The following is a 25156-nucleotide window of genomic DNA, read 5'->3' on the forward strand; positions in this document are numbered from 1 at the left end:
AGAAAGAAAGAAAGAAAGAAAGAAAGAGAGAAAGAGAAAAGAGAAGAGAGCGTTCAGAGAAGAAAAGAGATGGTATATCGGCTAGTTGGGGAGGTGTGAGGTGGATGCAATACAGGTGGGGAGAGAAATGAATGAGTCGAGAACGAGGCAAAAGGACGTCACTAAATACCAAAATCTTTGCTATCTTCTATTTTGCTGCTTCTGCCATTCCATCGCTCTTGATAATGAAAATAAAACAGCTTTATCATTGCAATTGAGATAAATAGAAATCTGTTTTCATTAGCTTTTTTATCGAATTAAAAAGAAAATTAACTGAGGGAAATAATTCATATGGACCAATGACATTAGTTTGGGTCATTAATGAGTAGTGCAGTGAATATCGTCTGCAAAAACATTTTCAATTATTTGAAATTTCTCTTTGAGAAAGAAAATATAAACCTAGCAGCGTTTGTTGGAAACTGTTAAAGTAAAGAGAGTTAATTTCAATAAATTAGGAAAAAAAACTTATGAAGATAATTAGCAGAGTCAGTCTGATCTTTATTTTCAAACAAGGCATAATTGCGTCTCTGCTCCTTAAGAGTTTTAGGATCCATTTAGAATATCACTTCAGAAAAGCCCACTTTTTTTTTTTTTTTTTTTTTTGAAAAGTAAATACTTCATGGCGTTGAAAATCACAACCAACGAGTAAATAGAAATTATCATCGTAGTCGCCATCGTCGTCGTCGTCGTCGTCGTCATCAACGTAATCATCATCATCATCATCATCATCGTCATCATCATATTCATTTTCGTCATCGTCATTCTCATCATTGTCGTCGTCATCATTATCATCATCATCATCATCATCATCATCATCATCATCATCATCATTTAACGTCCATGTTCCATGCTAGCATGAGTTGGACTAACATTAGGTTGGACCCATGTTTACGAGAAATAAAAAGGAAAGCGAAAGATTCTGCCTCCCCACCACCACACACACAGACACATCTCATTGAAATTATCAAAGAAAAGATACACCAGACGAGGATCAATTAATGGCTACAGTAGCAAAAATTTCAATAATCATGCAAAAAAAAAACCAAAACACAATCACCAACAACGTTGGCATACGAATATCAACAACAATTTATCTTGTAATAGCAACAACGGCAACACTAACAACAATAATATATCCACTACAAATAACATCACTGTTGTGACTAAAATACACGCAGCAGAAACAAAAGGACGAGTAGCTGATGCATTCGTAACCGCAAGTACCAATAGCAGCGATATAAACTGAAGTGGTGTCAGCAGCAATGGATAGAATACTACTTCCCACACCGCCTACACCAGAGGTGAGTTGGCGCAACGAACACTGTGACCAGCATCAGCCGTGTCGACCACACTTCCAACCGCAACCACCACCAGTGGTAGTGGTGGTGAGCTGTGAGTTGTACTACTGTTGCTACCAAGAAGAGAGTTGTCTCTATCGCCCGAGTGATGAGCTCCTGCGTAATGCATTCAGTCGCAGACAAAGAAGCCTTCACACAAAAAAAACACAAGGCTTACATTGTCTGGTTTGACATGTTAGCTCTGCTCGGGGCAAAAACTGAGAGAAAAAAAATGTAAAACTAATTATCGCATACATATGTATGAACAGGAAGAAAGAAAAGAGCATACAACCCAATTCCGGAATAAGCAAAACTGCACCGAAATATGTGTGAGCTGGATGCTAACTAGCACGTAGACAAATGGAGTATAATATAGGACGGTGTTGGCTTTGTGAACTAACGAAGATCAGACAAAGGTTCTTCGACCATATTACACTCTTACTAGGTTTTCAAACTGTAGTCCGCGGACCACAGGGGGTCCGTGGACAGCAAATACTTTTTATGGGCAATTTGATTTTATATATGCTTTTTAATCGAAATCTTTTAATTGACAATAAACCTATTTGTTAAATACTGTTAAATAAATAAATGTAAAAATATATGTTATTTTAAGCAAATATTTATGTATAAATTTCATAAGCGTTTATAAGGTAAAGCCTGAAATATAAAGGGGTCCGCAAGTCAAAAAGTTTGAAAACCCCTGTAATATAGGACGGTGTTAGCTTTGTGAACTAACGAAGATCAGACAAAGGTTCTTCGACCATATTACACTCTTACTAGGGGCAGATACAAAGGAGCAGGTAACCAAGTCGATACTGGATGATGTTTTAATATTGAAAGAGCGTGAGGACGCTAGCCACTCCGTATGAACCTCCCACAAGAACTGATGGTAATTGCAAACAGAGGAATAGAGCTTCGAATTCTGCCCACACCTGCAAACTTCCTGAAGACCGCCACCCTCGTTCGTATAAAGAACTGGTATCAAATGAGAGTTTTATTGAAGTGGTGGGGAAACCAGAAATTACTTACTAACCAGCCATACTTGCTCCTAAAACAATCTCCGTCCCTAGGTGGACATTTCTGTATTTGTATATCTCTATATTCCATCACTTACATTTGAGTCTTTTTTTTTTTTTTTCTAACAGCAATGGATCATGCTGGGCATCAATGAGAAAATCAGTTCAGAACCAGTTTTTGCAACCGGCAGAAGTCGCGAAGTACACCTCCTTACATGATTCTATAGCTCAAGCCTTTGTTCAACGACTCAGTCAACTCAGAGACAGTGATGACGTCATTGACGATTTGACGCCGGAACTTTATAAATTCGCTATAGAATGTAAATATTATCAACTTTCTTCTCTCTCTCCCTCTCTCTCTCTCTCTCTCTCTCTCTCTCTCTCTCTCTTCAGTTTTCTTTGTTTCAGTCACTGAACTGCAAAATGCCGGGGTTTCTTCTTGAAGGGTTGAAATTGAACAGATCGATCCCAGTACGTAATTTTTCTTCAGCCAGGAGCAGCCAAGTTACGGGGACGTAAACAACCCAACACTGGATGTCAAGCGGTGGAGGAACAAAAACACAAACACACACACACACACACACACACACACACACACACACACACACACACACACACACGCACATACAGACACGCATGTGTGTGTGTGTGTGTGTGTGTGTGTGTGTGTGTGAAGTCCGTTTCTGCTTAACCGATTTAGCCTCTTTGATCTTCCTTTTGTGTGGATAGATAGATAGATAGATAAATAGATAGATAGATAGATAGATAGATACAGAAGAGTGTGAGAGAGAGAAAGAAAGAGAGAAAAGCGTATGGCCTAGTGATTCAGTGTTGCACTCACGATCGCGAGATCGTGGTTTCAATTCCAAGACTGGGTGGTGTGTTGTGTTCTTGAGCAAAGCACTTCATCTTACGCTGTTCTGCGATCACTTCGACATCTGACGCGTGGTACACCTGTTGCACCTGTTCAGGTAACGTCAATTTGATGACGAGAGTGAGCCAATGTGCGACACAAACATTTGATCCCTATAAACAAACCATTTGTGCAGAGTCCTTCGGAAAAAACTAAATACCCATACGTCGTATTCGACGGGAGAGTCCATCATATATACAGGGGTGGCCAAAAGTCACCGCATAGTAAATCAAAACCATTTAATTCTAAGATTAAAACAAAAAATTACGAGGGTGAGTCAAAACGTGATGCCATTTTGTTTAGGACAGGAACCTGTATCATACATCAAAATGAAGCTGGTCCTCTGTGGATCACATCCTTACTTCTCAACATAGTCACCGTTTCTCTCAATAGCAATGTTCCACCTTCGAATGAGAGAGCATGTATCCCTGCCCCGTAAAATTCTGTTGACTGTTCTTTGAGCCACTTCTTCACTACAGTTTTCACTTCCTTGTCACTGGAATAATGTTTGCTTCTCAAACCCTCGACTTCGCCTTTCATCATTTTGGGGTGGATAAATTGTGAACTAGTGAACCAGTGAAAAACTGGGGTCGATATAATTGACTATTCCCCGCCACCAAATTTCAGGCCTTGTGCCTATAGTAGAAAGTATTATATTTCTATAATTAAATATCATTAAGGATTGTATTCAGAAATTGTTAAGATCGTGGCACTCCGTTTGTTACGGCCACCAAGAACACCTGATTTAACACAGCTTGGCTATTTTTCTGAGGAGCAAGTAAAGGATCAGTATACAAGAATCGCCCGAAAACCATTAATGAGCTAAAAGACGCAATCATAACCTCCACAGGGTCCATACCGCGTCAGACTCTCCAAGATATATTTCGAAACATGTGTAGAAGAGTCAACTTATGTATTGAAAATAAAGGACGACACAATCAAAACCTCTTATAAAGTTTTTTAAAGTCTTGTAAAGTCTAATATATTCTTTTGTAGTCTTATGCCATCTTATAAATATTTATTTTGCAATAAGATACTTACTGCGAAAAGACTTTTTGAATACCCTGTATAATACACAAAATATCTTAACAATTGGGGAGGTGCAATGGCCCAGTGGTTAGAGCAGCGGACTCGCGGTCGTAGGATCGCGGTTTCGATTCCCAGACCGGGCATTGTGAGTGTTTATTGAGCGAAAACACTTAAAGCTCCACGAGGCTCCGGCAGGGGATGGTGGCGAACCCTGCTGTACTCTTTCACCACAACTTTCTCTCACTCTTTCTTCCTGTTTCTGTTGTACCAGTAATTCAAAGGGGCCAGCCTTGTCACATTCTGTGTCACGCTGAACTACTCTAAGGGTATACGTGTCTGTGGAGTGCTCAGCCACTTGCACGTTAATTTCACGAGCAGGCTGTTCCGTTGATCGGATCAACTGGAACCTTCGTCGTCGTGACCGACGGAGTGCCACGAATCCCTGGATTATCGCGGCTGCTACTTTCCAAACCCTCCCACAGAAATAATTAAAATCTAAAGAAACATAAACACCTATCGGCCGCAGAAACCCGCGATATGCTGAGGACTCCACAATGTAAAATTTACATATATTAGCCAGAAAAATCCGCGATGTACCGAGTGCGCGATAGGTGAACCGCGATGTACTGAGTGCGCGATAGGTGAATCGCGATATGACGAGAGATTACTGTAACATTGGAAAGGGTTTGTTTGTTTTGTTTTTTTTTTAATGCGGAAAAAAAGCGAACGAATACATCTGACAGCCTAATATAAGTTGATTCATTTTCTTCCATTCGCAGCTTTAGCAGCCTTGTGTTTTGGTTTTCGACTCGGTGCTCTCCATGAAAGAAGAACAGAAACAGACACATTTATCAGGGCTGTTAATTCTATGATGCATATTCTCCAAGACGAACAAAAACAGTTACCTTGGTATAAATTAATTAACACACCTACAATGAAGGTATTCAGTGAATCGATATCTTCTATACGATAGTAAGTGTTTTTTTTTTTCATGTCGTCATCATCATCATCATCACCATCATCACCATCATCATCGGTATTTCGCCCGTCGCTGCGTTCTGAGTTTAAATTCCGCCGATGGTCGACTTTGCTTTTCATCCTTTGGGAGTCAATAAAATAACTACCAGTGAAACACAGGGGTCGGTGTAATAGGAAGGCGACGAGCTGGCAGAAACGTTAGCACGCCGGGCGAAATGCTTAGCGGTATTCGTCAGTCTTTACGTTATGAGTTCAAATTCCGCCGAGATTGACACAGGAAGAGGTCGACTTTGCCTTTCATCCTTTCGGGGTCGATAAATTAAGTACCAGTTACGCACTGGAGTCAATGTAATCGACTCAATACCTTTGTCCTTGTATGTCCCCTCTATGTTTAGCCCCTTGTGGGCAATAAAGAAATAAGAAACGTTAGCACGCAGGGCGAAATGCTTAGCGGTATTTTGTCTGCCGCTACGTTCTGAGTTCAAATTCCGCCGAGGTCGACTTTGCCTTTCATCCTTTCGGGGTCGATAAATTAAGTACCAGTTACGTACTGGAGTCAATGTGATCGACTTAATCCCTTGTTTCTCCATTCTATATTTGGCCCCTTGTGGGCGGTAAAGAAATAAGTAATAGGCTTATCCCCTCCCCCAAAATGGCTGCCCTCGATAAAATCGGACCGCCGACTAAAGCCTTGTGAGTGGATTTGGCAGACGGAAACTGAAGGAAACCCATCATATATATATATGTGTGTGTGTGTGTGTATTTTTGTTAGTGTTTGTCCCTCCACCATCGCTTGAAAACCGATATTGGTGTGTTTACGTTCTCGTAACTTCAGCAAAACAGACCGATAGAATAAGTTCTAGGCTTACTAGGAATAAGTACTGGGGGCGATTTCTTCGACTAAAACCCCTTAAGGCGGTGCTCCAGCATGGCCGCAGTCAAATGATTGAAACAAGTAAAAGAATAAAAGATTAAAAGAAGTAGCGGAATTTGATCCTTTGAACCCTTGAGTACGCTTCAGTAGACACGAATTCATTCGATATTACTACTGGAAAACGCAAAAGTGGTTGGCTCCATGGGTTTGTGTTTACGACTGAAAATATGAAAATAGGACTGAAAAATAGGACTGAAAAATGTTTCTATCAATTAGCAAAGCCGTAAACACAAAACCACGTGGTTGCCCGATTTTGTATTTTCCATGAATATAGTCAAGCGAAATTGCGCCCGCTAAAGCGTAATCGACGGTTCTAAGGATTAAGCTCCGAGCACGAAAAGACGAAACATATACAGCAGATATTGTAGCTGACTCCCTAAAGTTGCCATTGGCAAAGTTCGACTCCTGGGACCTCCTAAATGTATACGCCTAACGAAAAATTAACCTTATTTCTTTTTTGTTGTATGAGCCCCCTATTGATGAGATATATTTCATGCAGACCCTTTGCCGAAAATGGTTGTCCATGCCTGCTCCTAAAGATTTCCATCTCGCCACTAAATATATTTATAGAATCAAAAACATGTTCTTGTTGTGTCTTGAGAGGATCATTATTGTTAATGAATTGGTTAAATATCCAACCAAATAACAGAGCGATCGTTCGTTTACTGTACTAGTTAAATGAATAATCAATCGGCTTTTTGTTAAGCAAAATCCTTTCATCGCTTTCGCGTCCTCTCCAGTGACTTGCTCTCCTTCTCTCTCTCTCTCGCTCTCTCTCTCTCTCTCTCTCTCTCTCTCTTCTTCTTCTTCTTCTTCTTCTTCTTCAAAGTCTGCCTTGAGCCTGTTTATTTTCGCTTATTTCAGTTTATTCTTATTTATTTCAGTTTATCAAAAGTCTATTCAAGAGCATCAGTTATCCTTCAAAATTCCTTAACAGTCCATGATGCGCCTCTGCTCCGACCTATTCTGCCTCTAGATGACGAAGAATTTATTGTTTTTATCAGCGACATGCTCTTCGCAAGTGTAGACACGGTAAGGATTGTACTTCCTGTTTTCTTTTTTTCCTATTATTTATACTAATTAATTATACCTTTCATTAAACAACGTGTGACGTAATGTAGTTCTTGGTCCACAACTGTCAAATGAAGGAAGAGTGAGCCATAAAAGCTGTATAAAACACATAAAATACATCCGCTGCGACTCAACGAGGGAGCTGCTTACAAAGGGAAGCGACTTGTTGCCGACCTTAATTTCACAAACATTACAAATAAACGCTATCAACACAAAGCTTATAAAGGCGATGCCCCAGTATGGCTGGATTCCAATGACTGAAACGAGTGGAACATTAAACATATATATGTGTATGCATATATGTATGTATGTATATATGTATGTATGTATATATGTATGTATATATGTATGTATATATATATGTAAATATATATATGTGTGTATGTATGTATATGTATATATATATATATGTATATATATATATATATGCATATATATATATGTATGTATATATATATATATATGTATGTATCTATATGTATGTATATGTATGTATATATGTATATATATGTATGTGTATATATATATATATATATATATGCATTATATATATATATGTATGTATATATATATATGTATTATATATATGTATTATATATATATATATATATGTATATATGTATATATGCGTGTATATATATATATATATATATGTATATATGTATGCATATGTATATATGTATATATACATATATATATATATATATATATATATATATATATATATATATATATATATATATATGTATATGTGTATGTATATATATATATAATTGTATTATATATATATGTATATGTATTATATATATATATATATATATATATATATATATATATATATATATATATATATGTATGTATGTATGTATGTATGACAAACAAGGACAGGCAAAGGGATTAAGTTGATTATATCGACCCCAGTGCGTAACTGGTACTTATTTAATCGACTCCGAAAGGATGAAAAGCTAAGTCGACCTCGGCGGAATTTGAACTCAGAACGTAGCGGCAGATGAAATACCGCTAAGCATTTCGCTCGGCGTGCAAACGTTTCTGCCAGCTCGCCGCATGAAAACGGAAATCTGACGACCGTGTACTACACGTCGTGACTGTAGGCGTAATAGCCTAAACTGACGTGTCACCTCCTGCCCAAAGTATTTTGCCCACACATAATTAGTTTTGGCGAAAAAAAAATATAAAGCCGGATACTTTTTAACACACCTTGTAGATAGATAGATAGATAGATAGATAGATAGATAGATAGATAGATAGATAGATAGATAATTGAAAAAATTTGGAGTCAACAAGGAGTACGGCTGGACATTTATTTTTTAATCACTACAATTGTTTCCATGCAACGTAGTTCTCCGGTCTAGCAGGTACTTGGTTATGCACCCGTTTTCTTGCATTATGAGATCTCGTTTTGTTTCCTCCTCAGGCGATATGTGAATATACATGTATGCACACACAGTCATCTGTGTATGTATACGCGTGCGTGTTTTTATATGAACATATATTTGTATATGTGTATATATGTGAGTGAGCATACATATCCGTATGTGTGCGTGTATATATGTATGTGTATGTGTGTGTATGAGCGTTATTGTGTATATGTGGACGACCATGTATATATATATATGTATATATTGTTTGAAGTGTTTAAAGGTATGTGTGTTTATATATATATATACACACACATACTTTGCGCATCAGTATTCTGATAGTCTTGTTTACCTGCCTTATTTGAGAGCTAAATATGCGATCAGGATGTTTATTTGGTGTCGAGGCGTGGATACGTTAGTTATCTGAGATTCTCTTTCCTAACATGCAGTGCGATGTGGCTGTTGTCGGCTACGTTAATTAATCTGCATGGCGTTAACAATTTTTTATTTTATTTTATTTTATCTTACGCTATATTTTATATTGAATACAAACGTTTGCCAGAATCTTTACTATATTTCATTCTACGTTTTACTTCGTTCATTCTTCGTTTCATCTTTATTTTCATTGAATATGGTATAAGTGTATTGCGTTTGAGGTTTTCACCCTTATATAGCGAGATTGTTATTTCAAACGTACAAATTTGTTTTGTATTTGTTATGCTGACGTGTTGGACTCATTCTTAATTATTTCATTGTATTGTACGTACTACAGTGTCTATGTTGGTGGTTTGTAATGTTATTGATTTCAGAAAACTTTGATTCTGTTTCATGATGGAACACGTCCCATGCGATTTTTTTGAAGTGAATAAACGTATTTTTCCTTTCTTCATTGATCTGTGAATGTGCTGAGATAATAATTGGTAGGTGGCCTAAGGAAATGTTGTGTGTGTGTGTGTGTGTGTGAAACAGAGTGGTGTCTAGGAAAGAGTTGTTGTTTTTGGCTTTGTGAGATATATGTGTTTGTGTTAGTTGTTTGTGTTATGAAGGGAATTTAGCTGTATTACTACAAAGTTACATCTTGTGTTAGATGTACTTTTACAAAATCAGGACGTGTTAAGTGAATTCGAGTTTCTCTGAGCGCTGTTTGGCAAAGTGTTCAAGTTTTGCAGTTGAGGTGTATAATCTAGTGAGACTGATACTGAGATTATTTTTAGAATATATAGACACGCGTACACAGATGGATAGGTAGATAGATAGATAGATAGATAGATAGATAGATAGATAGATAGGGAGAGAGAGAGAGAGAGAGAGAGATATGAATAGATAGATAGATAGATAGATAGATAGATAGATAGATAGATAGATAGATAGATTGATAGATAGATAGATAGATAGATAGATAGATAGATAGGTTTCTTTATTAGCCACACAGGGCTCAACACAGAGGGGACAAAATACAAATGTAGAGTTTTTCTTTTCGAGGGGGTCGAAAACAAAGCAGAAAAAAAAACAAAAGTGGGGACAACGATGAAAAAAAAAAAAAAAAAAAAAAAAAGAACATCGCAAAACGTTTGGGGTATTTACAAAAAATACGAAAAATACAAAAAATTCCCAATAAATGGGGAGGTTATCCGTGGAAAGAAAAACCTACGAAAAGACCACGGTAACCTCGGTCTTTAGCGTCACAGTTTGTTAAATAAGATTTCTCTGTTTACAAAATTTTAAAACGTTTTATAGAATCATGGTCAAGGTGGCTTCGTCATTTATACGTGCCATTCTTGCTACATGTATCCATCTTTTTTCGAAACATTTGCTAGACAACACTTGCCTCTCTACTCTCACCTTCCTTTTCAAGTGATACTTGAAAAAGTTGATGAGAGATTGACCAGAGAGGAAAGTATTTGTCTCTAATCCTTTCAGACGCGTCCACCAGATGCATTCTTTGGCCATAGCCACAAGTACGATAAATACAGCTCTTCCTTCCCGTTTAAAGGAAGGAGGCGTGACGATATTGACGATAGACTCGGTTGATAAACCGACTCGTCCCACACGCGACAGCAGTCGTTCGACATAAGCCCACAGCTCCGAAATGGTTGGACACTGCACGAGTGCGTGCAGAACGGTTTCATCGCTCTGACCGCATCTCGGGCAGGTCGGCCCCACATTTCGCGAGCCGTGTCTATAGAGCTTATCCCGAACGGGTAGCGCCTCTCGGTAACACTGCCAGGCCAGGGATCTCTGGAAGTTGTCCATAGGTCCCGGCCCGAAAGTCGTCCTGAACAGGCGGGTCAGGTATTCCTCGTCGACGCCCAGGTTCGCCCCGAGATCGTCGTCGTACCTGCCCTCCACTAATCCCCTATAGAATGACTTCGTTGTGATGCAGCCGCTCAAGGTCGACCCGGGACGGCAAAGTTGTTGCAGAGCAACGCGACACTCACGGTGCCATTCGCCATTCCTCGGCCTCTTTTTGATCCACGACTGCAGCTCGGTCATGGAGACGAGCTGCGGGAAAGCGCGTCGCACAAACGGCGACCACACCTGCTCACCGTCGTCTACGTAGAGCCGGAGATGTCGCAGTCTCAGCGCATGTCTGCGCATCATCAACCACGGCATGCCCAGCCCTCCTTTCAGCGGGTGTTGGCAACAAACGGATCGCCTCACCATCGGAACGCTTCCTTTCCACAAAAAGCGGAAGAGGATGCGCTCCATTTCGGTGATGGCGCGATCGGGACAAGGCACGACGGTCAGGCGGTATTCGATGACGGACGCGATGTACGCGTTCGCCACCTCCGCCCGACCTTTTAGGGACAGCTTCCTCTCGGACCATTGCCGGCAGAGAGTGGCCACCCTACTCGTTATCTCGTCCCAGTTCTTCTCCGTTTGCAGGTCCGGACCGAACCAGACTCCGAGCAACTTGACCGGACCGTCCGTCCAGCGTCCCACTACTGAGGCGCTGCCGGACGGTATGGGCTTACTTCTCCAGGTGCCGAGCCGCAAACCCACCGACTTATCCCGGTTGATTTTCGCTCCCGTCACCGCTTCGTAGTCTTTCAGCGTCTCGCCGACAAGCTCGATGTGCTCGTGGCTAGACGCTATGACGGTGACGTCGTCCGCGTATGCCGACACGCTCGTCCCGCACCCCAGTTCTCGCGGGATGCCCCTCAGCGTCGCCAGCTTCCGCAGTAGTGGCTCGAGAGTCAATACGTACAGGAGCGGCGACAGCGGGCATCCCTGACGAACCGAACGTGCAATGTCGAAGGGTCCCGATAGACGTCCATTGACGCGAACAACCGAACGGATGCCTGTGTACAAGGCAGCCATCCAGCCGCGGAAAACGGGACCGAAGCCGGCCGCTTCGAGGACGGCCTCCAAGTATCGATGGTCTACCCTATCGAAAGCTTTGGATTGATCCAAATTGATCAGGGCCCCACCCATGCCAGGTTCCTTAACTACCCTCTCTATGATGTAGCGCATCAGATGGAGGTTGTCATGGATGCTCCGGCCCGGCACGGCGCACGTCTGCTCCGTGCCGACCAGTTTCTCGATGACAAGCGCCAACCGCTTGGCTAACACCTTGGCCAAAATTTTCATGTCTGCATTGAGCAGAGTGATGGGCCTAAAGTTATCTATGGCGTCCCCCTTGTTTGGATCTTTCTTCAGCAGCGTTACCGCTCCTCGGCTCACAAAACCGGGAATGCTCCCGTTCTGCTGCCAGTTGCAGTACACGACCGCCAAGACTTCTCCAAACAAGTCTGGCATACAGTTGTAAAGCTCGTAGGGAAGACCATCCAAACCCGGAGATTTGTCCGTCGAGCAACCCGCCATCGCGTCCCTCACCTCCTCCGCCGTGATGACCCCTTCGCAGCACTCCGCCTCTCTTGCCGAGAGTCGTGGCAAGCTGTGCAGGTAGGCACTAAAGTCCACCCTGCCTTCTCGCTCGCCACTCCTCCCGAACAGTCGGGCAAAATGCCGCTGAAACGCCTCGCACATCTTGCTCGGCTCGAGCAATTCGCGCCCCTGTTCGTCTACCAGAGACCGGATGGTGGCTCTGTTACCCCGCTGCGCCTCCGCCACCCGGGCCTCTCGTGCGGCTCCAACACCTTCATTCCTCAGAGCACGCATCCTTGCCCTGACAGCACACCCTTCGTGTTTAGCATTGAAGTGTTGGTCGAGGGCCAACCTCGCCGCTAAAACGTCGGATGCGATGCCACTTCGCAATGCCTCTTCTAACTTTATCACTAGCTCCCCCTCTTCTCTGTTCCTCTCTACAGCTAGTGCCCTGCTATACCTTATTGCTTCCGCCCTCACTGCTCTCTTGAGGGCAAACCACCATTTGTTGTTGACGATGGCTCCCGTCAAAGCCCTCTTTACTAACGTGCTAATCCGGTCTCTGAAAACCTGTCTCGACGGGAAAGACGCGTTTAGTTTCCAGTAACCGGGACCCTGCCTATGTGCCTTATCTATGTCTAGCGTACACGTCACAAGTTTGTGATCCGTGTAGCTGACTATGTGGAACTGTGGACATCCTAAACTATCTCTATCTCTTGTCCTACACACTATCCTATCTAGATACGATCTCGACGACCCAATGCGGTTGCTCCAAGTCCACGTTGGCACATTTGGGTGGTCGAGTCGGTACCTGTCAGACAACTGGAAGCGTCTGAGCAGGTCTATGAGGCCTTTGCATCCCCTTCTAGTTTTGTCACTCCCCACGTAGTCTAGATGCGTGTCCAAGGTAGCATTCCAATCCCCCACTAAAAGTAAGGGACGAGACGTTCCCAGGAATACTTCTAGACGTCGAAAGAAGTCTGACCGACCTGTTAAAGGAGGCACATAAACTGCCAGCAACCGAAAAGCGCCTCCATCGCTGCCGTCCACATCTAGGACAACCAGTCTACCCTCCGGGTCCGTAAATATCGTCTTTACTTGGAGATCCAGACTCTTGCGAAAAAGAACCGCCGTGCCACTACCGCCCATCCTCGGCAGACAGGGAGAAAAATAAATGTTAAACTGTCCGCCAAACATGGACTTTAGGGCCCGCGGTTCATGGAGTCTAGTCTCACTAATGGCTATGATATCCAAATTGTGTGACTTGATGTCATTTAAGAGGTACCCTTGTTTCCAAGGGGACCCTAAGCCACGCACATTCACACAACCAATCTTCACCATGATTCTATTTATACGTGTGCTTTAAAGCACAAAACAAAAGAACAGAGTGTTACTTGCCGTTAGAAAGTTTTGTTTCCTCCTTGGATTTTTCACCAAGGAGGCTATTGTACAATTTCTTGCACAAATATTTCTGGAATCCCCCTACCGAGTTGGGGTAGAGGGATTTTATTGTGTTGTGTAATGCTGGTGTTACATGAATAATTTTAATGTGTTTTGGCGGTGTTGTACGTGGGTGGTTGTTGGTTTTGATATCGTTATTTGTGATGTTTGTTTTAGAGTTGATGTAATTCATCAACTCTGTGTTTGTACTGTCTATTGCTGTTAGCATTGTTTTTTTTTATATTACTATTGGTGTTAGTAGTATTTTCGGGAGATGTGAATCTCCCTGCTTTGTTTGTGTTTGCATTTTGTTTTGTTTTCTTCTTACTGCGCTTCCTCTTTCCTTTCGTAGCTATTTTCCACTCCTCCCCACTCTCTTCATCGGATGATGGGAGATCTGAGGAGTCAGAAAGAGGTAACGGCAAATTTTGTGCGTCTGTGTGTGTTTCTGTGAATGTTTGTGTTGCTGTTTTTATTGATGTTGGCTGCTTGTTATTTATGTGTGGTGTATGTGATATGGGGGAGGGAGAGGCAGTCTTGGAATTTTCTTTTTTTTCTTCTGTTTTTGCAGTTTCTGTTGTCTTTTCTGTTGTGGTTATTGCTGATATTTCTGTTGTTGTTTTTTGCGTTGCTGGTGGTGTTGGTAGTAAGGTTTTTCTGTTGGGGGTATTTGGTAGTTGCTTCTGTTGTTGTTGTTGTTGTTGTTGTTGTTGTTGTTGTTGTTTTTGTTTAGCGGCCAGAGGGCAGTCCTTTTTCAGATGTGCTTCGCTGTTGCATAGGTAACAGCGAGGTCGCCTGCCCTCTACCACCACATACAGCTTGTGGTCCTCTGCCAATCTAATGTTTGGAGGAATTTTCTGTGAAGCCTCCTCCGTGATGTGGAGAAGGATTTCCAGATTTTTCCCTCCCCAGTTCTTTTCCTCTCCGACCGTAATCTCCAAAATATTTGCCTCCTCCATTTCCAGGCACACGGCCGATATCAGCCATTGGATGTCCACCTCCGATGGCACATTTTTTATCATAACTTTGGTCACTCTCTGTCCTAGATAACTCGGTATCATTACCAAGTCATCTGTGCGGAGAGAGAGTGTCGAAAATTGTTTAGCTAAATTTTCATCCAGAAACCTTACTTGCACCGTTCCAAATTTCCTTCCCCAGGTGACATGATTCTGATAAGGCCAAATTTTTCTAAGACAAACTTCAATTTTATCTGTGCTAACATTTTCTACACGTCTGGTTTTTGTGTTTACCAGTTTATAAATGATGCACTTTTTGTTTTTCATTTCTATAATATCTTTTGGGATGTTTATTCTGACATCATCTCCTTCTTTCGTAAGAAGGGATTTTGTGTCTTTTATTTGTTTTTGTGTGAATGTCACTGTTGTTCTTTTTTCCTTTAGAGCATCTGCGAAATTTGTTTTTGTTGTGCTGGCGGACATGTTCTTCTGGATATTTTTGTTTATGTTGGTGTATGTACTGCCTGGTTCAAAGGTGGTGGTAGTGGCAGCAGAGTTTGTTGAACAGGTGATGGTGTCATTGCTGACGGCCGATAACTTTACTTCCTTGTTGTTGCTGTTGTTGTTGTTGTTGTCGTTGTTGCTGTTGTTGTTGTTGTTGTTGTTGTCGTTGGTGGTGATGATGGCGTCAGCAGCAGTGGTGCTTACGTCAGAGACATTTGTGACGGTTTTCACGCATGGTTTTGTAACCTTGGTTACAGTTTTGTTTTTGTTGTTGGTGTTGGTGGTGGTGGTGGTGGTGGTGGTGGTGGTGGTGGTGGTGAGAGGGCTGTTAGTAGCTGTACTCACAGTCTTTGTGACGTTTATAGCAACTGCGTTCCTGTCACTGCATGAGCACGCGCTATTCTGTTCTTTTTTCTCTTCTGGCATCTGAAGCCTCGGGAAATGCTTGTCAAAAGAACAAGACAAGCGTTCCAAAATTATGTTTCTCGACATTTTTCAAATGTCAAGAAGGAAATTTTTGTATTTTGCTAGGGCCGAAACTGCCCCTGGGGGTCAATTCCTGCCCTTGAAAATACACACAAATGAAGCCTAGGTGCTTCGCAACAAAATTATTTAAAAATTCCAACAAAATGTGGACAGTAAAAGGTCAAATAAACGTTTACCTTCGCAGCCGATGTGACAGCATGTCCGTGAGAAGAGATAGATAGATAGATAGATAGATAGATAGATAGATAGATAGATAGATAGATAGATAGATAGATAGATTGATTGATTGATTGATTGATTGATTGATTGATTGATAGATAGATAGGTTTCTTTATTAGCCACACAGGGCTCAACACAGAGGGGACAAAATACAAATGTAGAGTTTTTCTTTTCGAGGGGGTCGAAAACAAAGCAGAAAAAAAAACAAAAGTGGGGACAACGATGAAAAAAAAAAAAAAAAAAAAAAAAAAACATCGCAAAACGTTTGGGGTATTTACAAAAAATACGAAAAATACAAAAAATTCCCAATAAATGGGGAGGTTATCCGTGGAAAGAAAAACCTACGAAAAGACCACGGTAACCTCGGTCTTTAGCGTCACAGTTTGTTAAATAAGATTTCTCTGTTTACAAAATTTTAAAACGTTTTATAGAATCATGGTCAAGGTGGCTTCGTCATTTATACGTGCCATTCTTGCTACATGTATCCATCTTTTTTCGAAACATTTGCTAGACAACACTTGCCTCTCTACTCTCACCTTCCTTTTCAAGTGATACTTGAAAAAGTTGATGAGAGATTGACCAGAGAGGAAAGTATTTGTCTCTAATCCTTTCAGACGCGTCCACCAGATGCATTCTTTGGCCATAGCCACAAGTACGATAAATACAGCTCTTCCTTCCCGTTTAAAGGAAGGAGGCGTGACGATATTGACGATAGACTCGGTTGATAAACCGACTCGTCCCACACGCGACAGCAGTCGTTCGACATAAGCCCACAGCTCCGAAATGGTTGGACACTGCACGAGTGCGTGCAGAACGGTTTCATCGCTCTGACCGCATCTCGGGCAGGTCGGCCCCACATTTCGCGAGCCGTGTCTATAGAGCTTATCCCGAACGGGTAGCGCCTCTCGGTAACACTGCCAGGCCAGGGATCTCTGGAAGTTGTCCATAGGTCCCGGCCCGAAAGTCGTCCTGAACAGGCGGGTCAGGTATTCCTCGTCGACGCCCAGGTTCGCCCCGAGATCGTCGTCGTACCTGCCCTCCACTAATCCCCTATAGAATGACTTCGTTGTGATGCAGCCGCTCAAGGTCGACCCGGGACGGCAAAGTTGTTGCAGAGCAACGCGACACTCACGGTGCCATTCGCCATTCCTCGGCCTCTTTTTGATCCACGACTGCAGCTCGGTCATGGAGACGAGCTGCGGGAAAGCGCGTCGCACAAACGGCGACCACACCTGCTCACCGTCGTCTACGTAGAGCCGGAGATGTCGCAGTCTCAGCGCATGTCTGCGCATCATCAACCACGGCATGCCCAGCCCTCCTTTCAGCGGGTGTTGGCAACAAACGGATCGCCTCACCATCGGAACGCTTCCTTTCCACAAAAAGCGGAAGAGGATGCGCTCCATTTCGGTGATGGCGCGATCGGGACAAGGCACGACGGTCAGGCGGTATTCGATGACGGACGCGATGTACGCGTTCGCCACCTCCGCCCGACCTTTTAGGGACAGCTTCCTCTCGGACCATTGCCGGCAGAGAGTGGCCACCCTACTCGTTATCTCGTCCCAGTTCTTCTCCGTTTGCAGGTCCGGACCGAACCAGACTCCGAGCAACTTGACCGGACCGTCCGTCCAGCGTCCCACTACTGAGGCGCTGCCGGACGGTATGGGCTTACTTCTCCAGGTGCCGAGCCGCAAACCCACCGACTTATCCCGGTTGATTTTCGCTCCCGTCACCGCTTCGTAGTCTTTCAGCGTCTCGCCGACAAGCTCGATGTGCTCGTGGCTAGACGCTATGACGGTGACGTCGTCCGCGTATGCCGACACGCTCGTCCCGCACCCCAGTTCTCGCGGGATGCCCCTCAGCGTCGCCAGCTTCCGCAGTAGTGGCTCGAGAGTCAATACGTACAGGAGCGGCGACAGCGGGCATCCCTGACGAACCGAACGTGCAATGTCGAAGGGTCCCGATAGACGTCCATTGACGCGAACAACCGAACGGATGCCTGTGTACAAGGCAGCCATCCAGCCGCGGAAAACGGGACCGAAGCCGGCCGCTTCGAGGACGGCCTCCAAGTATCGATGGTCTACCCTATCGAAAGCTTTGGATTGATCCAAATTGATCAGGGCCCCACCCATGCCAGGTTCCTTAACTACCCTCTCTATGATGTAGCGCATCAGATGGAGGTTGTCATGGATGCTCCGGCCCGGCACGGCGCACGTCTGCTCCGTGCCGACCAGTTTCTCGATGACAAGCGCCAACCGCTTGGCTAACACCTTGGCCAAAATTTTCATGCCTGCATTGAGCAGAGTGATGGGCCTAAAGTTATCTATGGCGTCCCCCTTGTTTGGATCTTTCTTCAGCAGCGTTACCGCTCCTCGGCTCACAAAACCGGGAATGCTCCCGTTCTGCTGCCAGTTGCAGTACACGACCGCCAAGACTTCTCCAAACAAGTCTGGCATACAGTTGTAAAGCTCGTAGGGAAGACCATCCAAACCCGGAGATTTGTCCGTCGAGCAACCCGCCATCGCGTCCCTCACCTCCTCCGCCGTGATGACCCCTTCGCAGCACTCCGCCTCTCTTGCCGAGAGTCGTGGCAAGCTGTGCAGGTAGGCACTAAAGTCCACCCTGCCTTCTCGCTCGCCACTCCTCCCGAACAGTCGGGCAAAATGCCGCTGAAACGCCTCGCACATCTTGCTCGGCTCGAGCAATTCGCGCCCCTGTTCGTCTACCAGAGACCGGATGGTGGCTCTGTTACCCCGCTGCGCCTCCGCCACCCGGGCCTCTCGTGCGGCTCCAACACCTTCATTCCTCAGAGCACGCATCCTTGCCCTGACAGCACACCCTTCGTGTTTAGCATTGAAGTGTTGGTCGAGGGCCAACCTCGCCGCTAAAACGTCGGATGCGATGCCACTTCGCAATGCCTCTTCTAACTTTATCACTAGCTCCCCCTCTTCTCTGTTCCTCTCTACAGCTAGTGCCCTGCTATACCTTATTGCTTCCGCCCTCACTGCTCTCTTGAGGGCAAACCACCATTTGTTGTTGACGATGGCTCCCGTCAAAGCCCTCTTTACTAACTTGCTAATCCGGTCTCTGAAAACCTGTCTCGACGGGAAAGACGCGTTTAGTTTCCAGTAACCGGGACCCTGCCTATGTGCCTTATCTATGTCTAGCGTACACGTCACAAGTTTGTGATCCGTGTAGCTGACTATGTGGAACTGTGGACATCCTAAACTATCTCTATCTCTTGTCCTACACACTATCCTATCTAGATACGATCTCGACGACCCAATGCGGTTGCTCCAAGTCCACGTTGGCACATTTGGGTGGTCGAGTCGGTACCTGTCAGACAACTGGAAGCGTCTGAGCAGGTCTATGAGGCCTTTGCATCCCCTTCTAGTTTTGTCACTCCCCACGTAGTCTAGATGCGTGTCCAAGGTAGCATTCCAATCCCCCACTAAAAGTAAGGGACGAGACGTTCCCAGGAATACTTCTAGACGTCGAAAGAAGTCTGACCGACCTGTTAAAGGAGGCACATAAACTGCCAGCAACCGAAAAGCGCCTCCATCGCTGCCGTCCACATCTAGGACAACCAGTCTACCCTCCGGGTCCGTAAATATCGTCTTTACTTGGAGATCCAGACTCTTGCGAAAAAGAACCGCCGTGCCACTACCGCCCATCCTCGGCAGACAGGGAGAAAAATAAATGTTAAACTGTCCGCCAAACATGGACTTTAGGGCCCGCGGTTCATGGAGTCTAGTCTCACTAATGGCTATGATATCCAAATTGTGTGACTTGATGTCATTTAAGAGGTACCCTTGTTTCCAAGGGGACCCTAAGCCACGCACATTCACACAACCAATCTTCACCATGATTCTATTTATACGTGTGCTTTAAAGCACAAAACAAAAGAACAGAGTGTTACTTGCCGTTAGAAAGTTTTGTTTCCTCCTTGGATTTTTCACCAAGGAGGCTATTGTACAATTTCTTGCACAAATATTTCTGGAATCCCCCTACCGAGTTGGGGTAGAGGGATTTTATTGTGTTGTGTAATGCTGGTGTTACATGAATAATTTTAATGTGTTTTGGCGGTGTTGTACGTGGGTGGTTGTTGGTTTTGATATCGTTATTTGTGATGTTTGTTTTAGAGTTGATGTAATTCATCAACTCTGTGTTTGTACTGTCTATTGCTGTTAGCATTGTTTTTTTTTATATTACTATTGGTGTTAGTAGTATTTTCGGGAGATGTGAATCTCCCTGCTTTGTTTGTGTTTGCATTTTGTTTTGTTTTCTTCTTACTGCGCTTCCTCTTTCCTTTCGTAGCTATTTTCCACTCCTCCCCACTCTCTTCATCGGATGATGGGAGATCTGAGGAGTCAGAAAGAGGTAACGGCAAATTTTGTGCGTCTGTGTGTGTTTCTGTGAATGTTTGTGTTGCTGTTTTTATTGATGTTGGCTGCTTGTTATTTATGTGTGGTGTATGTGATATGGGGGAGGGAGAGGCAGTCTTGGAATTTTCTTTTTTTTCTTCTGTTTTTGCAGTTTCTGTTGTCTTTTCTGTTGTGGTTATTGCTGATATTTCTGTTGTTGTTTTTTGCGTTGCTGGTGGTGTTGGTAGTAAGGTTTTTCTGTTGGGGGTATTTGGTAGTTGCTTCTGTTGTTGTTGTTGTTGTTGTTGTTGTTGTTGTTGTTTTTGTTTAGCGGCCAGAGGGCAGTCCTTTTTCAGATGTGCTTCGCTGTTGCATAGGTAACAGCGAGGTCGCCTGCCCTCTACCACCACATACAGCTTGTGGTCCTCTGCCAATCTAATGTTTGGAGGAATTTTCTGTGAAGCCTCCTCCGTGATGTGGAGAAGGATTTCCAGATTTTTCCCTCCCCAGTTCTTTTCCTCTCCGACCGTAATCTCCAAAATATTTGCCTCCTCCATTTCCAGGCACACGGCCGATATCAGCCATTGGATGTCCACCTCCGATGGCACATTTTTTATCATAACTTTGGTCACTCTCTGTCCTAGATAACTCGGTATCATTACCAAGTCATCTGTGCGGAGAGAGAGTGTCGAAAATTGTTTAGCTAAATTTTCATCCAGAAACCTTACTTGCACCGTTCCAAATTTCCTTCCCCAGGTGACATGATTCTGATAAGGCCAAATTTTTCTAAGACAAACTTCAATTTTATCTGTGCTAACATTTTCTACACGTCTGGTTTTTGTGTTTACCAGTTTATAAATGATGCACTTTTTGTTTTTCATTTCTATAATATCTTTTGGGATGTTTATTCTGACATCATCTCCTTCTTTCGTAAGAAGGGATTTTGTGTCTTTTATTTGTTTTTGTGTGAATGTCACTGTTGTTCTTTTTTCCTTTAGAGCATTTGCGAAATTTGTTTTTGTTGTGCTGGCGGACATGTTCTTCTGGATATTTTTGTTTATGTTGGTGTATGTACTGCCTGGTTCAAAGGTGGTGGTAGTGGCAGCAGAGTTTGTTGAACAGGTGATGGTGTCATTGCTGACGGCCGATAACTTTACTTCCTTGTTGTTGCTGTTGTTGTTGTTGTTGTCGTTGTTGCTGTTGTTGTTGTTGTTGTTGTTGTCGTTGGTGGTGATGATGGCGTCAGCAGCAGTGGTGCTTACGTCAGAGACATTTGTGACGGTTTTCACGCATGGTTTTGTAACCTTGGTTACAGTTTTGTTTTTGTTGTTGGTGTTGGTGGTGGTGGTGGTGGTGGTGGTGGTGGTGGTGGTGGTGAGAGGGCTGTTAGTAGCTGTACTCACAGTCTTTGTGACGTTTATAGCAACTGCGTTCCTGTCACTGCATGAGCACGCGCTATTCTGTTCTTTTTTCTCTTCTGGCATCTGAAGCCTCGGGAAATGCTTGTCAAAAGAACAAGACAAGCGTTCCAAAATTATGTTTCTCGACATTTTTCAAATGTCAAGAAGGAAATTTTTGTATTTTGCTAGGGCCGAAACTGCCCCTGGGGGTCAATTCCTGCCCTTGAAAATACACACAAATGAAGCCTAGGTGCTTCGCAACAAAATTATTTAAAAATTCCAACAAAATGTGGACAGTAAAAGGTCAAATAAACGTTTACCTTCGCAGCCGATGTGACAGCATGTCCGTGAGAAGAGATAGATAGATAGATAGATAGATAGATAGATAGATAGATAGATAGATAGATAGATAGATAGATAGATAGATAGATTGATTGATTGATTGATTGATTGATTGATTGATTGATTGATTGATTGATAGATAGATAGATAGATAGATAGATAGATAGATTGATAGATAGATAGATAGATAGATAGATAGATAGATAGATAGATAGATAGATAGATAGATAGATAGATAGATAGATAGATAGATAGATAGAGCGGGAGATAGAGTGATTGATTGATTGATTGAGCGATAGATAGATAGTGTCGTTCAATGATAAGGATTCAGTTGTTTGATCGACCAAATAACCTGCTCTTGAATTAACCTGTAAGTAGCATTCTAGAAACACCTAATTCTGAGGCAGAGCCAGAGTGTGACCTTTTGAATTACTCTGGAAAGATAAAAGGCAAATTTGAGCTCCGAGGGATTTGAACTCTCTGAGTGCAGAGAGCTGAACGATTACCTCAAAATTCTATCTGACTGCTGTAACGACTATCCCTCGTTGGCTCGATGATTCTTTTACTATTTATGACGGAAATTGAGGCAAATTACTCTACTATATCCAGCAAGGCGAATGATGGCATTAAGTAATCATGGGCAAACTGCAGACCTCAGAACTCTATGAATTTACCTTGAATTTTTTTAGTACTGCGGCCCACCTGATAATGAGGCATGTCCCATGAGGCCCGCTGCTCGAAAAGAGGTTACCTACGCCTGACATTGCGGTAACTTGATTGGTTTGTGACTGCTGTAATTTGTTAGACTTATTGAACAAAGAATTTCTGGGAGTGGCAGTGTGGCTAGGTGCAGGTGTGGCTGTTTGGTAAGAAGTTTGCTTCCCAGCTCCATGGTTCTGGGTTCAGTTCCACTGTATGGCATCTTGGGCAAGTGTTTTCTACTACAGCCACCGGTCGACCAAACCCTTGTGGGTAGATTTGTTAGACGGAAACTAAAAGAAAACCGCGCGTGTGTGTGTGTGTGTGTCTTTGTGCCTGTGTCTGTCTTCCATCACTGCTTGACAACTAGTGTTGGTGTGTTTACGTTCTCGTAGCTTAGCGGTTTTGGCAAAAAAGCCCAATAGAGTAAGTACAAGGCCTTAAAAAAATAAGTTCTGGTGTTGATCCTTTCGTCTAAAAATTCTTCAAGGCTGTGCTCCAACATGGCCGCAGTCTAATGACTGAAACAAGTAAAAGGTATGTATTCATCACGTATTTTTGGATAGAATGTGTTTAGAATTTCATGTTCTAAGATGTCTGCCTTTCAATGCGGTAGAATATGATATGGGGGTGATATTTTGATGTCCATTTTTAATAGATCAAGTGACTGCTTATAGGTTTTATGACAGTCTAACTAGCTTACTTTCGTTGAGTTGTTTTTCTTTTTCTCATCTGCGTAAGATTACTCTAAGAATGCTTTGTACTTCTGTTTAATGACATTTTTATTTCACCAGACAGGCCACAGTCTTGCATTTCTGCTGTACCAATTATCAAAAAACCAACACGTTCAAGAGAAACTTTACGCAGAAGTCAAAGACTTTGGTCAGAGTCCAGAGACATTATCAGCTGATATTCGATCAATGTCTTACCTGAGATCTGTGATAAAAGAGACTTTAAGGTGAGTTAAATGTTTCTTTACAAGTGCAAACATTACTTTGCTTTGAAAACAAATTTTTTCATTCGTTCTGATCTTGCTCAGTTGACAGTTTCTATCTAGCTAACGAGCTAAATTGCAAAATAACTGTATTTGTTCTGTTTCTATTTACATCTCTCTCGTGCTCTCTACCTGTCATGCACGAAGCTATTGAAGAAGACACTTCCCTAAGGTGCGACACAGTGTACAGAGCTTCAAACTATAGAAATACACACAAATATACATACATACACAACGATATGTATTTATATAAATAAGGATAAGATCGTTATTCAAAATACCCGATCTTATCAGGTGGCCAGCAGGGGAATAAAAACTTCAAAGGTAATAATTATCATAAAACTTATAAAACTTATAATTTAGGGTATCTAAGAGATACCACCATGCTTGAAATAGCAGTCAAACTTTGACTCTAAAACCACATTAAATGTTCATACAGCCCCAGGAGAGAAGCCAAAAGACAAAATAAACTAGCAAAAAAATTACTGCGATAATTCCAGTAATGGCTCTGCATAAGAAATGCTCTGCCTTCATCAGTGGAATACACTCAAATAGCACATAAATACAAATATATATATACATCAATACGAATACTGACATATACGAACGTATACATACATATATATGCACGTATGCACGCACGCACGCACACACACACACCTTGGCCGCAGTCTAATGAATAAGACAAGCAAGTGCTCTTTTCAAAACTTGCACCCCATAACATCCTCAAGAGTTTCAAACCCCTCTTCTTTGATTTCTGTATTGATGTTCTCTTTCAGTTGCACCAGGGACTCCGGTCTGTTGACGTAAACCCTATCTTTCTGAGATAGTCAAGTTTGGGGAACGTGAAGGTCATTCAAAGTAGACCTCACACATGGTTCCAGCAAGGTGGGGCAACTGCTCATACCGCAACAGAAACAATGCAGTTGCTACGACAGTGATTTGGAGAGAGAATAATCTCTCGTTACGGCAATGTCAACTGGCCTTCGCGTTCCCCAGACTAGACTAGCCCGAATCTTTTCTCGTGGGGATACCTGAAAGAGAGGTTTTATGTCAACAAACCGGAGACCCTGCTGCAACTGAAGGAGAACATCAATAGAGAAATCAGAGCAGTAGGGTCTGAAATGCTTGAGGGTGTTATGGTGCAAGGTTTAGGAAAAACACAGGCGTGCGAAGCGATGTCATTTTCCATATGTGGTGTAGTGATGTAACAACATTTGACTTATGCGTA

At 42.9% G+C, this 25156-nt stretch overlaps 1 protein-coding gene across 4 annotated transcripts in view; it reads left to right on the plus strand.

Moving 5' to 3' along the window:
- LOC106877221 (cytochrome P450 CYP12A2) overlaps positions 1-25156 on the plus strand; it is a 128408-nt gene that overhangs the window by 89647 nt on the left and 13605 nt on the right. For all 4 annotated transcript variants that reach the window (XM_089353015.1, XM_089353012.1, XM_089353013.1 and 1 more), the window contains 4 exons: positions 2522-2712; positions 5114-5306; positions 7131-7278; positions 23726-23889. In XM_089353015.1, coding sequence (XP_089209141.1) covers positions 2522-2712; positions 5114-5306; positions 7131-7278; positions 23726-23889 — 696 coding nt within the window. The remainder of the gene's footprint in view (positions 1-2521; positions 2713-5113; positions 5307-7130; positions 7279-23725; positions 23890-25156) is intronic.

Source organism: Octopus bimaculoides, chromosome 5 (genome assembly GCF_046866305.1).
Source record: "Octopus bimaculoides isolate indiv1 chromosome 5, ASM4686630v1, whole genome shotgun sequence".
Lineage (NCBI taxonomy): Eukaryota > Metazoa > Mollusca > Cephalopoda > Octopoda > Octopodidae > Octopus > Octopus bimaculoides.